The sequence below is a fragment of the Parasteatoda tepidariorum genome, chromosome 4 (genome assembly GCF_043381705.1).
Source record: "Parasteatoda tepidariorum isolate YZ-2023 chromosome 4, CAS_Ptep_4.0, whole genome shotgun sequence".
Lineage (NCBI taxonomy): Eukaryota > Metazoa > Arthropoda > Arachnida > Araneae > Theridiidae > Parasteatoda > Parasteatoda tepidariorum.
The window spans coordinates 2,842,270-2,859,006 of record NC_092207.1 but is presented as its reverse complement, the minus strand read 5'-3'; the positions used below and the strand labels follow the sequence as shown (position 1 = coordinate 2,859,006).

The 16,737-nt window shown below is 29.0% G+C and overlaps 1 protein-coding gene across 1 annotated transcript in view; it reads left to right on the top strand.

Moving 5' to 3' along the window:
* The first annotated feature begins 2 nt into the window (after positions 1-2).
* The window catches only part of LOC107440317 (Sac1 phosphatase), a 57,684-nt gene continuing 40,949 nt past the window's right edge, over positions 3-16,737 (top strand). The window contains exons 1-6 of the mRNA XM_016053212.4: positions 3-186; positions 3,466-3,560; positions 4,845-4,922; positions 6,608-6,735; positions 9,219-9,368; positions 14,246-14,305. Coding sequence (XP_015908698.2) covers positions 137-186; positions 3,466-3,560; positions 4,845-4,922; positions 6,608-6,735; positions 9,219-9,368; positions 14,246-14,305 — 561 coding nt within the window. The 5' untranslated portion in view covers positions 3-136. The remainder of the gene's footprint in view (positions 187-3,465; positions 3,561-4,844; positions 4,923-6,607; positions 6,736-9,218; positions 9,369-14,245; positions 14,306-16,737) is intronic.

Here is a 16,737-nt window from a genome sequence, read left to right as displayed (position 1 = left end):
GGAAACGTTATCAAGTAATTTTTTTCTTGTCGCCCCATAAATTCTCTGATCTCTAATTGAAATGTGCAAGCTTTACGATTAGTCTATAATAAATTTAAAGTATCGTAGTGTATTCTAAATAGTCGATTTTGTATTCATGAAAGAGAATAATATGAATCTAGGAACTGTTCATCACAATCTTATCCTGTACGTAAACATTTTTTTAATTTGTTTTCCCTATAAGTCAGATTAAAGCAAAAACTTTTAGAAAATATATTATATTTTCAAAAGAAATAGCTATTATATATTTTTTGCATTAATAGTCATCAAAAAGTTTTATGTTCGTTCCCAATAATTTTAGTTTTTACAGCAATGTGAAAAATAATTATAATCCGGAAAAATGGAAATTTTCCTCATTGCAAGTCGCCTAAGTATGTAAGGAACTTCCGTAACTTTACTTAACTTGAAATTTTTACTTTTCTAAGCAAATAAAAATTAGATAAAGTTTTTTAAGAAAATTAAATAATGGAAATTGAAAAAAAAAATCTTTTTTTTTTTTGAATTTCCTTGAAATTAAACTAATTTTTTTCTTTAAATTCTATTCCTTTCTAACATTCACATTAAATAATAAGGAAGTAAATATTTTTGTTTTGCTATTTTAATTATTTTATTAAACTGTTATTTGAAAAATGTTAAGGTATTCTATATGAGGAAAGTAAATTAAATGTTAACAATCGTGACTACATTTGTGAAAATATTTTAATATAAATATATTTTTGAAAAAAAAAGTGTAACAGTTTTAAATTAACTGGTGTTTTAAGGAGTTAAAATAGGTAAAGCTCGTGTTAATTTAAAAAATTTTTGTATTAATTTAGTATGCAGTACTAACCTTTCAGTTCCATATAGTTTCCTAAGTTAAAAGATTTTAATCTATTTGAAGACAGAAATTTTCTTCTCCTATGACTCTCCACAGGACAGAAGTGTTGCCATAGGTTCTGCTGGACAACTGAGGGGTTATCAGCCATGGAAGAGGGGGAACAGGTGTGCCAACTGCATTTCGTTTCCCATATAAATTTATGTGTTGACTGACTCATGGTAGAGTAGGGAGAGGGGTAAAAAGAGATCATCAGGGTACCAACTTGTTCCAGGAGGGTGGATATGCTCTGAATGTTTTAAAATATTTTTTAAATAAAGATAGCACAAAAATATGCTCTTATGTATTGATTATTTACATGAAATGAAGTGATGTGACATAATAAATAAAATGAAACAAATTGAGATAAATTTATATTTGCTACATGGTTTATGGCTTTATAAAAATCAACATTGATCTGTTCCATTTAGCTGAGTTGGCTTGAGTTTGAAACAGATAAAAATTAGCAAATGGCTTACCAGCTCCCTTTCAATGATGAATATATGTTAATTAGGGTGACCCGGGGTAATTCACAATCACTCTGTTACTCGGGTAAATAATGATCACCTAAGTTATATTTTAAAAAAAAAATTATTTTTTTTTAATTTGAGACATGGGCAAGAATGCTTGTACACTTTACTAAAGTATAACTACATTTACTTAATAATAGCTTTTTGTTTTAGCTAACAAAATAAGTATTTTTTAAACTGCTTTCTGTATTTTCAATTTCAAAGATGGGTTTCAAAACGTGCACATTTCTGCAAAGATCCTTCTCTTAATAATAAATATTTTGAGTTACTTTCTTTTTCTTTGATATAAAAGTAGTGTAAGCATTTGTTTAATTGTTTCACATCTACTGTAAACATTATAATTGATTATAGAAAACTGTATCAAATGTTGTCCCCTACAGATGGGGTAATTATTGATCACTGGGGTAATTCCTGATCACTGTCATTTCTTATAAATAGTATATAAAATAGCTAATTGTCTTATCTTAAAAAACAGTTCATATTTATTAAGTGGAACAACTATAAAATATATTTTAACTGTCATCGCAAGATTTTCTTTTTTACGGTATACAAGACTGTATTCTGATTTGTACCATTTCTGGTTTGTCATACCTTGCTTCTATCTTAATTTTATGTGTGTACATTGTTAGAATAATTTTTAAGTTTATAAATTAGCTTAGTATAAATATGGTGAGAAATTATTAGCCTAAAAAGGATACTAAGCTTCTAGAAAGCAAAATTAGTGAATTTCTTTTAATGATTGAAAATGAAAATTTCAATGTGAGAGCTGCTGCCAGAGCTGTTGAGTTGACATACCTTACTTTACTTTACACTTTCACTTAATGAAGTTAAAAAATCCAGCAAAAGTAATCCATGAGGGAACTCTCTTATATTTCAGCAGAACATGAGAATGAGTTGGCTGATTGCCTAAAATGTATGGCATGATGCAAAGATTTTTTGCAATTTAAAGTGTTAATCTTTCTTCTTGCTTTTAAATAAATAGTTTTATTAGCTGCTTAAACATATCTTTTTGGTTTATTTGTTTGATCTTGATGTCTTATTTGTTAATTACCATTATATAATTATTTTTAAACAGCCCCTTTACAATAAAAACTGGTGATCAGTAATTACCCCAGAAGTGATCAGGAATTACCCCAGAAATGATCAAGACCAGGGGTAATTCCTGATCACTAAAAATTTTAAATCTTTTAAATTCTAATTAGATTTTCAAACAAAAGAAGGTAGCATAGGACTCATCTCATATAGCCTCAAACTTCCAGTAAATATTAAAATTTTATCTTGTACAGTTTTTTCACAAAATAGATGTTTACATTTTTTGATCAGGAATTACCCCAGGTCACCCTAAGTGTTTTTGTTCTCAAAATTCTAATTTGTTTTACTTTATCACTACTGTAAAAATTATTCATATTTTCTGTAATTTTTATCTGATTTTATATTAATAACTCTTAATTTTGATATTTGTGAAATATAAAAATGTTTTATGTTAACTGTGATAAAATAAACATGATTTTTTAAATGTAATGATAAAATTTGATTTTTTTAAAAATTAGTTTCCGAACTTTTTTATTTTGTGACTTACTTTGTTTCATCATAAATGTTTTATTTTAAAGAGAACAAATATTACAAACTAGAAATAATATTTCAAACTAGTCTATTCTTTCAGTTACTCAGTCATTTGAATCAGTTTGTAACCTCTGTTGCTTATTTTAATATTCTCTTTTTGTATATTTTGTTTGGTATAAAATTGCTTTTTTTTTGTACTGTATCATTTAGGTATTTTGTGAAATTGCTTATAAATGATAGTAAAATAAACCTATGTTAATACATGGACGGGGTTAATTCAGGTTATTTTTAATTTTTGTCTTGTGTTGAAACATGTTTTATATCTTCATATTTTGATCAAATTGAATACATCTTATTTTCAAGTTTTGTTGCTAAGGCATGGTAATAGAATTGTTTTTACTGTGAAAAGATTATTCTTTACATTGATTTAAATCAAGTGCCTTTTACTGAATGTGCTGTAAATTTTTTTTTTTTTTTTAGCTATGTGACTCCTGAAAAGTTTTTTATTGAACCTGTTGGAGATTTTGATGAACTTTTGATTATTGATAGAACATCCAGAGAAATCAGTCTTCAACGTAAGATACATTCTCAAAATAATATTTTATTTTATGCTTGAAATTAATTTCATAAATTTTATTGGAATCAAAAATAATTATAAATTTACTGAGTTATGTTAAGTTTCTTTTTTTTCTATATAAAATATTTTTGTTAGATATTTTGCTTTTCTATATTCATAGTCTCTGTAAATCATAAATGGCATTACCATAATAATTATTCATTGAATGTTGCGTCATCCTCATAATGGACCAAGTGTATATTCATAGTTGTCAGCTAAGAAACATAGTCAACAACGCATTGAACCTGCATCTGATCTTACCACCAACAAATTTCTCATGGCGTTAAAGCGATTTGTAGAGGACTTCTATGCTATCCACTTTTCATGCAGCAACTGTTATGGGAAACACCTGAAACTTAACAATGGGATAATTAATAAATTCAGTAAGCGTGGGAATGCTTTTAATAGGAAATCTTAAACAATGTATGCGAAAAGTGCTTGGACAAGTACTGCTTGAGAGAGGAAAAGCCTGTCCTTTTCAAAATAGAAGCTGTACGTCAAATAAAAGTTTCCATTGTAAATGATTTATTTTAAAAGCATATTTAACTGGTAGAGAAATATAACTCACAAACAGAATGAGCAACAAAAAGAAAGAATACAAAATAATAAATCGGCATCTGGTGCGAACCGGATGCGGAATTCATATAGATCAGCCATCGCTGAGGTTCTCTCGGTTCACCTCATTGGAAGTCGAACGCTCTATCCCCTGAGCCATCACGACTCCATCTAAATTACTATATTTTAGCCTCTTAATCAAGTTTCACCTTGAAATACATGTAGTTCAGCTGAAAGGGCCGAATCTTCAAAGGTGGAAAATTATGCAGACGCATCATTACTTCTGTTTTGGACCTAATCTGTGTATTTTTTTTTCTTCGTTCTATATCATGTAAAGGGGATCTTATTGGTTGCAATACCATGATTTACAACTGTAAGCTGAATTTTATTTTATGACTTGCTTTGTCATACTTTTGACTTCATCACTATTTTATCAGAATTTCAGTTGCACATATAGTCCAGCAATTTTATTTCTCCTGCATATATATTGTAGCTTTATTAGGAGAGGATTAGCTAAAATTCCTTATTATTTGATTTTCTTATAAGAACCTTCTACTATTTTATCAACCATATTTCTGGCATTTTTTAAAAAGAAATTTTGATTTTTTTTTCCTTTCTTTTTGTAGTAAAATAAATTTATGTGCGAAATGGAATCTAACTTCATCTTATGTATTAATATTTTTTATAGGAAATCAAGGTCAAATTAATCCAAGTGCAACAAGTCAATCAATCTATGGCATTTTAGGGACCATTCATCTTATTGGAGGTAAAAAAGGATTTTCCCCTTCATATCTGTTTTAATATGTTTTATACTTCTATGATTAATTAGTCAAGAAATTAAAGTAAAGGTGAGGTTCCCAACTAACAGAAAAGTTTTTTTTGTTAATAAATATTCCTATTTTTCAAACGAAATGAGGTAATTTAATTTTTTCATGGCTTAAATTATTATTGGGAAGGAATTCAGATGTGTTAAAACAAGTATTTTTGCATTTCAGTGGCCACTAAATGTAATGTAAAACATTTTTAAACTAAAAGTTTACTGATTAAAACCTTAAGTAGTTTGAGAAGTCAAATTAAATGCAGAAATTTTATTTAAGTTAATTACACATAATGTTTCTAGTTGTTTTTTTTTTAAACATTATTTTAATGTATTTTATATTATAATAATAGTTTATAAAATAAATGACCAGACATCAGTGTAACTCTTTCTGCAACGACAAAAAGCAGTGCAATTGTATTCAATTATCAAAATAATATAATTCTCAATAATAATATAATTATCAAATAAAATAATGTATTAAAAAATTCATAAAAGTTTAGGAAACAGTCTTCGATGGTATGAACTTTGTGCGGAAAAAAAAAGAAAGATCTCACCCTGAATAACTTTCCTTCTAATGATTGGATTTTCCTGTACTAAGTGTCAATCTTAATGGTTCGTGGCTGTGACCTCAAATATGCTAATTATTTTGTGCTAACTATTAATTGAGTTTAGAAATCAGTCACAAAAATGTACTTACTCCGAATAAACACATATACATATATGGATTCTTCACCTACAAAATAAAGGAGATAGCCGCAATCTGGGTCAATATGGTCCTCATAGTTTGGTCAGGAGAGTGATCCAAAGTTTGGACCCCTTAATGTTAATTTCACTTTTTGTGTCTCTAGTCATATTTTTAAAACTAATTGAGCATTAAAAAAGAAAAAAAACTGCGTCCACTGATAAAACTTGTTTACCTAGAATACAAAAAAATGTTTTTTAATAATTATTTAATATTTTTTATTATTTAGTTTAATTGAGGATAAAAATATTTTTAATTATGAGGTATAAAATTTTTATTTTCTATACACTATTAATAAATAAACCTTTCCGAGCAATCACAGAACATTATTTCAATTTTTTATTTTTTTTAATGATCTGAACTTTGTTGCTTAGCAATAGTAAAATTAAATATTCCTCTCTTGAATTAGAGTATGGGTCATCTTAAAATATTCATTTCTAGCAGCGACTTTACTTGGCTGCTTTATGTGACTATCGCCATATACATATAACTTATTAGCCCCTCATTTTATCCAATCTTTCAAAATCTTTGAGGGTCAGGAATTCAAACATGTTTATTGAGAGAATTACATGACTTATTATTCATATTCGAGTTTATTCACTTAGTATGTGAAAATCCAATCATTAGAACAAAAGTTATTCAGGGAGATTATTTTTTTTATTTACTATTATTTTTTGCTCATTGCACAGCTGCGAATAAAATTCCTTCCTCTAAGTTATTTATCATGCATTTCTGTATCCTCATCATTCTTAGTGTGCTTTATTATTGTCATGCTATTTTTAGCCTTCCAATTAATCTATTTTTTTCCCATGAGTAATTAATATGGTATGTGAATTTAATTAATGCATATTTTTTAATACCTCATATTAATTGAATGAAATGTAATTAGGTCCTTATTTGATTGTGATCACAAAAAAAAGTCTTGTGGGTAGTATCTATGGTCAATCTGTATGGAGACTTGAAGATGCTGAAATCATTCCCTATTCTCGAGCTCTTTTGCACCTCACTGATGAACAAGTAAGAATCCTTTAAGAAACTTTTATGAAAATAAATTTGCAAGAAGTAAGAGTATGGTAAATAGAGTGAATTTATCCTCTTAGAACAGCCTTTGCCACCTAAGTGGCTAAAAAGGGAAAAATTTAGATTAGGGCGGAAAATAACCAAAATATTAAATTGCGGTTCATTTTTAAAAATATAAATATAATTACAGGCTTAAAAAATCATTGATTACTGATTTTAAAAATTTAAATTCTACAAACCCCTTGTGTCTTTTTTATGGAACCCTAGGGTTCTACTGGGAACTGCTAATCTAGCCAATAAGTTTCTAAAAGTTTTCAAATAATTCTTTTCAAAAATTTTATGTTTGTGTAGTGTATCTACCACTACTAGTATATAAGACATGTTAACTCAATTCTATGGTGGGGTGCCTTTTCATAGATGACGGTTGACATGGTCGATAATTACTCACTCCCCACATTGGTGATCCGGACGTGATGTGAAAGAGCCTACCTTGGCAGGAACGCCCACTACGATTTAAACACGCCTACTTCGATAGATGCTCCACAATGAAGTTAACTTGCTACTTGTGGCTGACATTATACACTTCCTCGTGCTGTTGCTGCTCAGTTTCAATCACACACACCATATTCACTCGACTGCTAATGGCAACACAGGAGCGACCACGACAGTGAACTTAATACAGCTCTCACGACCAGTATTCAAAAAGTATGGTGATCTTCATGCAGCTCTCCCGACTACCCACAAAACAGCAATGAATCGACTAGTGGTATCAGCTCATCAAATTCTATCACAGATAAAATTCTGGTGGGGGAGTACTGTAGTGTATCTACCACTACACCAATGTAATTCCAATTCACTAGTATATAAGACATGTTAACTCGATTCTATGGTGGGGTACCATTTCATAGATGACATTGTTGAATAAAACTTTCCCCACAGTCACAGATTGTTCCACGAGAATGGACGTCTAAAAAGATTCCACTGTGAAAAATAAAAGTTTTATCAGCATCTAAGTGTATGAAACACTTACCGTCATTTACAGCATGCATAAAGAAAAGTTGTAATAAACGAGCATTTCTTTTAAATCATTTGAGAATGTTTCTTGCTCTCTCTTTTTTAAACCAAAAACTCCCTCACAATTGTTAATGCTGAATTAAAAATGTAGTATTTGGACAACTAGGGCATCCCTGTGTCAGGACTATCTGCACTCTCTACCATTAATATCTTTCTACAAGATACTTTTAACTATAACAGACATATATATGTTACTCATTTAATATAACAAAAGCGCTGTGTTTACAAAAAAAAAATTAATTTTTTTAATTGGTAATATAACAATTTTTTATTCTAATGCATAGCATTTTTAAAAAGTGCTTATTTTTGATTTACGTTTTTTAAAAGCCCATAACAGTGCTTTTTTTTATTCGGGGTTTGTAAAAAGTGCTTAATTTTATATCTATTAGGAAGATATTTTTTCTTTGCCGTGTTGATTGTTGTTCTAAATTACAAAATCAGTTTATTAGCTAGCTAATTTTTACTGTAACTAACAATTTACTTCTAAATAAAATAATCTTTCACATATTATGCAGATTCAAGGATAGCACTAAAAATGCATAAATAATTATCTCCTGTAATGAAAGCTGTTAAAAGATTCATTGTAGATTAATTATTTTGTTTTCAATTATTATATGTTTACAATATGGGGCCATTCTTGTACATTCAACCGGGGGGGTCGAATGTATAGTGAACCTTCAAGGGTCCTTCTGTTCACTATATCCGTTCCGCAAACAATTTTAACTAATGTTCCCTCCAAACTTCCCTCTTTTATTACACATTCTCTAAATAAATGACCCATAAAATAAAATACAAAAATGACTGAAAAATAATTAATTTCGTTTTAAAAAAATTTTATTACTTCAATTTTGTATTACTCTTCATCTTGCGTACAAAAAAGAAAAAAAATTAGTAATCTTTTGCTGATGAGCAATCCACAACATCAGATATGGAAAACTCTGATAATTTTTCCTGAATTTATGTTATTCTGCTTTTTAAACCCAGCCATTCGAGCACATAAAAGTAGTTTCAGCAAATTCATCGGTTTTTACTCTAAGCATTTGTCGATATACTGGAAGATTCTTTGAATGTTGAACCAATTCCATAATGCTAGTCAATAATGAAGCAAACAAGAAAAAATGATTGTTGCTGCATTTCATGCTATAGATGGCTTTAAAAATCGGTTACATGTATTTATTTTGAAGTCAAAATTTCAGAATTATTACAAAAAAAATGAAGAAAATCAGTCAAAAGCAGGAAAAAGTTCCTAATGTACTACTTCCTCTCTCTCTTTTTTTTTGTGTACTATATTCGGGAGTTCACTATAAACAGTGTTCACTATAACAAGGTTTGACTGTATTAATTTCTACTTAATTTTAATGTCTGTTTATTTATCCTAATAAATTATATATTTTTTATTATTTCAGAAAAACTTCAATAAAGTTTATCTTTCAATGGTGCAGTCTGTCTTGAAGACTCCTTATTTCTATTTTTCTTATACATACGATATCAGTCACACGCTGCAACGTTTACACAATACAAGTCCAGACTTCCTATCCATGCCTTTATTCCAAAGAGTGAGTACTTTCTTCATATGATATTCATTAACTGAATGATATGAAATAAAATTGTGATTCTGAAACATGGTTTATTCTTGAAAAAGTGATTTTTTATTACAAAACTTTCATAAACTGCTTTGTTTCGAAACTAAAAATTCACTCCGATTTTTTAAAAATGTATGCTTTTTTTATGAAAATCACGATTAAAATTTCTCATTATTTTTTGCATGTATTTCATTGGAAAGAATTTTAGGTGAGTTTCGTGATCACAAAATTATAAATAATGGCTTGACTTAAATGTTAAACTGTGTTCCAGCTTCATAAGTAATTTTATTTCATGAAGGCTCAACTAGTTTACTTTTTGAACTCTTTAATTTGTAATATTTTTAGCTTTTAAAGTAATTTTGTAAGAAAATGAACTACATAAAGCTCAGGGCCTGCTTTAAACATTTGCCACCTTGCCAATGCAGTAAATTCAATAAAACAAATTGTATTTCACCGAAGATATTGGTGATGGATTTTTTATCCAGAAAAATATAGATTCCCCTCGTTCCTTAAAATAACGTCAATGCAAATCTCTTTATTTCTTCTTCATTACAGTAATTTCTGTTAGATTATGCCGTATAGCTAGTAAGTATTATATTAAGTCCAGATAATCTAAGCAAGAGAGATTATTTAAGTATAAAAAACCTCGTAAAATTTACATTAACACCCTCCGGATCACGAGATATGTGACAACCTACAGCTTGTGCTAATAAAGCTGATTAAGTGGTGTAGTTTATCATCTAACTATTTTTGAAGAAAGTAAAATTTATGACAATAACATAATCAAAGTAAACTTATTCAGAACTGAAATGGTTGCTAAGATAAGAAAACTTTATCTTTATAGATTACTAATTTTCAATGAGAGCCACCTGCATTCAGTTGGCAATGAGCATTGGAAGTAGTATAAAAATCCATAAATCAGAATAAAATGATTAAAAAAACTTCTACAGTATTTGCTTCTTCTCTTCTACAGAGACGCACCACAACAGTAAAAAATAACCGAGATACTAAAAACAGGGTGTATAATGTTTTTAAAATGCGCATAAAGGTGCTAATCTTTTATTTTATTTTTTAAAAGCCGTTACAGGTGCCTTTTTCATTGGGTGTTTTTTAAAGAGTGCTTAATTTTCCCTTTTCGAAAAATAGATTTTTTTTCTTCACCGTGTCAATTTTCGTCACTTATTCTGTATAACGTTTTTACAATTCATTCAAACACAATCTATTTTGGCGCACTGTCGGTCCATAGCGTATGAAAGTGCCAATCATTTTACATGTTTGTGGAAATGCTCGCGGATCCGCGTGTGCATCGACTGAGCTGGGTTCGGTGAGATTCGTGTGCATCTCTGCTGCATTTTGCAAGATATTCTCAATTTCAGACTTCATTCCCCCCCTCTGAAATTGAACCAAAACATCTCTCGATCTTTTTAGGGGGGCTAATATAATCAAGAAAAGAGTTCTTTGTCAGAAACTAGTTATTTTATCATGATCATGTAAAGTCTTTGAAAATAATTTTGCATTTTGTTAATGTATAATATTTTTTGAATGCTTAAAAAGTATTTTATAAAGGTGTTTATTTTTTTGCTGAAAGATTTGACTGCTCACCCTGTTATCTTTACATTGCTTCTCTAATCTGAGAAATTATCAAATATTAAATTCCAATTTATTATTATTAAACTCAAAGATTATAGAAAATCTGCATTTTTCTTCCCCATTCATTGCCCCCCCCCCAATTGACTCTTGATTTGAATTTGCATTTTATAAAATAGTTCGATTTATAGTATATTTATAGTGTGTTAATAGTTCGATTTATAGTAAATGTGGAAGTTTTCGATAAAAAATAAATTAATCATAAAAGATTTTTCAGATTTGTCTTTGGGTAATACTTTTGATATTCAGTTAATTTTCTGGCTAATAATTTAAAGTCCTAGTGCGGGTTCTGATAGCGGGTTATGATGTGTATATATATACTGTGAAACCTCCTGTTATAGACACTCCTGCAAAACCGTCACCTCTCAATTCGTAAATATTTTTAATTCCCTGTGAATCTTCTATGAATAACTCATTATGTACATTCTCCATAAAGCAGATGCTATTTTTTTTTATTTTTATTTTAATCACGGGAGGTTTATTTTTGAAGAGGTATTACAGGGTGCGTAGCGTTTGTAAAAAGTATTTAAAGGTGCTTTTTTGGGGAATTCGTTTTTAAAAGCTTTTAAAGGTGCTTTTTTCAGCTGGCGTTTTTAAAAAGTGCTTTTTTTTTCCGAATAATACTTTTCTTCCCTTCAGTGATATCTGGTGGACCCCATGCATTTCAAGAAAAATGGGGAGTTTGCTACTTAATCATTCACGCGGACTTCATGTCATACTCACGTTATGACTTGCTCATGCGCGCACACTTGAATCCGAAACCCGAGTGCTCCAATTCAGATAGAGAATATCAGATCCTTATGAAATGTTTTTCTTTTTAATTTATTTTAATTTTGTTCTTGTTTATTTTATTTTACTTCTAACACTTTTTTTGACGTAGGGGGTAAAGGTACTTTTGTTCTGAGTTCAGGGTCAAGTTGAATTCACTCGGTGATGTGGGAAAGTACCGATTGTTTCGATTTACGCCCGTTTCTTTTTGGGTTTTTTTTAACGCTAAAACTGTTTATAGAAAGTTTTGGTTTTTCAATAATATCATTGATTGAATATGAATTTTTTGAGTGCTTGAAAATTTTTGTAAAGTGCTTGAAAAGTTTTTAAAAAGTGCTTATTTTTGATTCAAAGATTTGGCTACGCACCCTGTATTAACCAATTTTCCTATCAAGTGATGGGTAGGGGGCGTAAACCTAATAATGACTGAGGACTAAGGGATTCTATTCATATGACTAACTTGAATATCTGTGTTCACAGGGAAATTATATTAATTTATCTGCATCTAGAATTATGTTTTTATATCAAACTTTTTCATATAATTTTATGTAGGAAAAAAAAATAATTTTTAAAATTTCAATAAATATCCCTGATGATAGTTATTTCTACATTATTGAAAATATTCTAAGAAATATTTATGGCGTTTGTTATTAGTGTCCCTTTCCTGCAAACAAGCAATTTTTCGGTTCAGCTTAACCGAGGTTTCACTGCCTGTGTTTGTGTGTGTGTATATATCAGAGATGTGCAACTCATTCATTGGCTGAAACTCCTCGGGAGTTTATGAATTTGCACCTCTGAACAATTTTAATTATTTAAAAAACTATATAAAGATTTTTCAATATAAAAAGCCTTTTCTTTTTCAATCTTGGGAAAAAAAGTTCAGCTCTTTTAGAAAGTTAATTACTTTTATTTTATTGCTGGCCAGCTTACTCTTTTATTTACTTATTATTTTAGTGCAAGATTAAAGTATTTTGTTATTAGTTTTATTTATGTCCAGATGCTTATAGGGAAGTGTAATTACTTGCAAATTTGTATGATAAGGATTTTTCACATGTTACTTTCAGATCTAAATACACCTTACATTTTTACATACCATTACAGTTTACAATAAAATAACAAGAACTTTCCATAATGTTATAATATTTCTAAATCCTAAACATATCAGAATTTGAATCAGATTTAATTCTGCTTTTCAATAACATGTTATACTAGTGTCATAGCAAATTTATAAGTTTCTTTTTTTTAAATTAAGCATCCTAAGTACACTTTAATATGTTCACACTAAAAATACACTTTAAAATGTTTTCATAAATTTTACTTCAAAGTATTAGAAAGTTTTATCAATTTTTGTTTAAATTCTATATATTTATTTATAAATTTTTACAAGAAACATTGAAGGAAAAAACAGTTGTTTTGATTTAAGAGATGCTCTAAATTCCAATTATTATTCTTTAAATTTCCTCTTTTTTAAAAATGTGTTGAATACCTTGCATATCAACTCTTTTGGCAGAATCGCAGCAACACGGCAACATAGTCACAGAACGTTAGAGTTCTTGCAGAAAGATTTTTCTTTTGAAAGGCAAAAAATTTTTTCTTTTCATCTGAAATTTACACTTAATATTTGAATAATGCATTAAATAATAAATTTTTGACTCACTCAAATTACGCCGATAGTATCGTAAATCGATGCAATGTTTCGATTGTATTTTCGGCAGTTATTGATATTTATTTTTGCGTGGTTTTTAAATATCCCAATATATTTCAAACAATATGGAAAATTTGAATCATGCATATGTGTATTTATTTAAGGCAATAATTTTTCGCAGTTGTTGCTTTTGATTTCTTTACAGTTTTTAAATTAGATATTATTTATTACGACAACCTAATCTCGAAACAAAACACACATTCAAGGAGTCCGATTCATATGATCACGCTATCGATCTTTTTTTCGGCAATTACTACTACGGATATCATGATTTTAAATTATTTTTTGTATTGTGATGATTATCTACAAAATGCGAAGATGGAAATAATTTGTGCATTCCCCCCCCTCTCCCAATAAAATATAAGAATATCACCCATAATATTAGAATAAAAAATTATTACACTTTCATTTAAACAAATTATAAATTGTTTCTTTTTGTCAACACAGCGCTTTTGTTATTTTAAATGAGTAACATATATGTTTGTAATAATTAAAAGAACCTTGCAGAAAGATATTAGTGCTAGAGGAAGTTTTGTCACAGATAGCTCGAAAAAATTCTGTCTCTGGGCATATTAATATTATTTAAATTAGATTGCAATTATAAACTGCTTCAGTATGTCATATTTCTTATTTAGACATATTTTCTGTTCTTTTGAAAATAGTTCACTTGGGTTGGAAACCCTGATTTAAAGTCATAAAAATGTGTATTAATTATTTATAAATATTTTAGGCAGATCAACGATTCATTTGGAATGGACATATTATGAGGGATTTCCTAGCCCAACAAGAAGTAAGTAATTTCTTTAATGGTATTTTTGTAGTTTTGCTAAGAAAAATGTAGTTAAGTATTTAAGTAATTTAGCAGTATTTAATATGAAAGTTATTTGTTATTATAAGTTGGCTCTTTAATACTTCAAAATATAAAATTTGATATTTTTTGTAAACTATTCATTTTCATCAAGTTGATTTGCTAGGAACTTTGTTTTAGAAATTAATTTAAGTTGTATTCTGAAACTGCACATCAGCTTTTCTCACAAAATCTTCATTTTTGTAGTTGCTGACATACTTTATCTGTATCTCAAATAAATATGCAAGTTTTTATATGACATTGTATTAAATAAAACTCTAACTATTTCGAATTTTAGCCTTTTATAACATGCATTTTTCAAATAAAAATGCTTGAAAAATATAGTTTTTGACAACAACATTGGTAAAAAAAATCAACTGTTCCCAGGAAAGGGATTTTCCACTTTTATTTTTTAATTCCTTCCTTAAATTCATACTTATTTTAAAAAATTCTGGTTTTCCACCAAAAATTTCAAATTTACTTACAAATTCAGCAGCTTTAAATTAAATAAGTGAATTTTTTTCCTATTTTCAGAATTTTTTTCCTATTTTTTTTATAAGTGAAGATTTCAGGGGTTCAAAATACCCATAGCACTTATTCATTAAAGCTGCAATTTAACTGCCCCCTCAAAAAGAAAACCCTGCAAAGTGAATGAAAAATATTAGGCAATCACATTTATTAAAAGTTGGCAATTTAAAAAAAGAACATTGTTACTAAATTAGTTTAAAATCTAATTATCAAATTCATATAAATGTTCAAAAACGAAATAAAAAATAGCTGCTGGAAAGAGGATTGTTAATTTATGATGTCACAAATGTGTCTACAATCATTCAAGTGTTGTAAAAAAAATGGAATTGAAAGAAAATTGGTAAATATCCCTAAAAACAATGTCGAAACTATTCGAGAGTGCTAAAATCAGTGTGATTAGAAAGACTACCTGTGAATGAGTGGGGGGCAATTATGGTTGACAGAATTCTAGAGTTTGCACCTCAAACTTTAGTCATTTCGACTTCAGTGCCATCCTAGTTTAGAACATTGAGTTTCAGAGTTGTCTAAACAAGTTGCAAACTTGATGGAAATTGTTCAAAGTGGTCAAAATTCTATTTGGTCTAGAAGTCCATCTTTTGGTTGTGGGGAGGACACTCTCATTCCAGATGTTGATACCGCTAAAGAATTTTATTTCTACCTCACCAATTTTGGAGCCTCATCAAGAAAATGCAAGTAGGTAACAAGTGGCTCTACTGAAAACTAAAATGGTGGTTTCCTAATGACTGACTGATTACTAGTTGATACAGGTGCTGATGTTAGAGTTATTCCAAAACCTAAGTTACATTGTAAGGCTGAGCCCTCACTTCAATTTGCTGGGTCGATGCTCGACCGATGCTACTTTCGTCGTCCGGATTCCGAGTTGAAAGCGAAGATTTTATTTTCAATTTAACTACCTCGTCTGCACCTTTGACGGAATATAAGAAAATTTTGGTGGAATTTTCACCATTGACAAATTCTTGAGGTAAACAGAAACAAAACACTTCATTGAGACTAACATGTGTTTGTTATATTAGCAAAAAGGAGTGCTTTTTAATACTGTATCAATATATACAAAGCAAAATCTATGTATACAATGTAAGGAGCGCTCAAAAACAATTTAATTTATTTTTCATGTTTTCTCTATATTTTTAACTGTTATATATATCGTATCTATCTATATATATATATAGAGAGAGAGAGTAATTATGCATATGCAGTCACAGTCTGACCTCTATTTAATGCAGTCGCTTAATCCAGCTAAAATGTTCGTCGTATGGAAAATTTGTTAAATAAAAAAAAAAAAGATTTTTAAAATACTTTAACAGCACAAAACAGGTTTTAAATTCATAAACACTAAACATAATTAAAATGGCAATTGAGACACCTTTATCTTGCAGTGTTTTCACTACAGCGCGAGAATCTCACATATTTCTTTCTTTTCTCGCAATAAAAAATAATTAACGCGAGAAGTTCGCGAACTCTATTAATCAATTTCAAAATGCGCGAATTTTGGAAAAAATTTCGTCTTTAGCCATTTTGAATAAATCAGGTTTCACTTTTCTTCCTTGATCTTTCATTGTTTTGAACATCGGTCCTTGTTATCTAGCTTCCCTATTTACCAGTATTGTTCAGAACCGGTGCGAACAGCAGAACGGTCAAAACGAAACAAATACGGATATTTTTCAGCCAAATAAATATAATAGTTGATGAAAAAGTAGATATAGAACATTTTCCATATGATGTTGCAGCAAAAATATTCAATTAGAAGATGTTAAAAATGTATTATAATTAAAGAAATAATTTTTTCCCAAGTCTTCATGTTTTTTTTAAAATTTTTAGCAATCTCA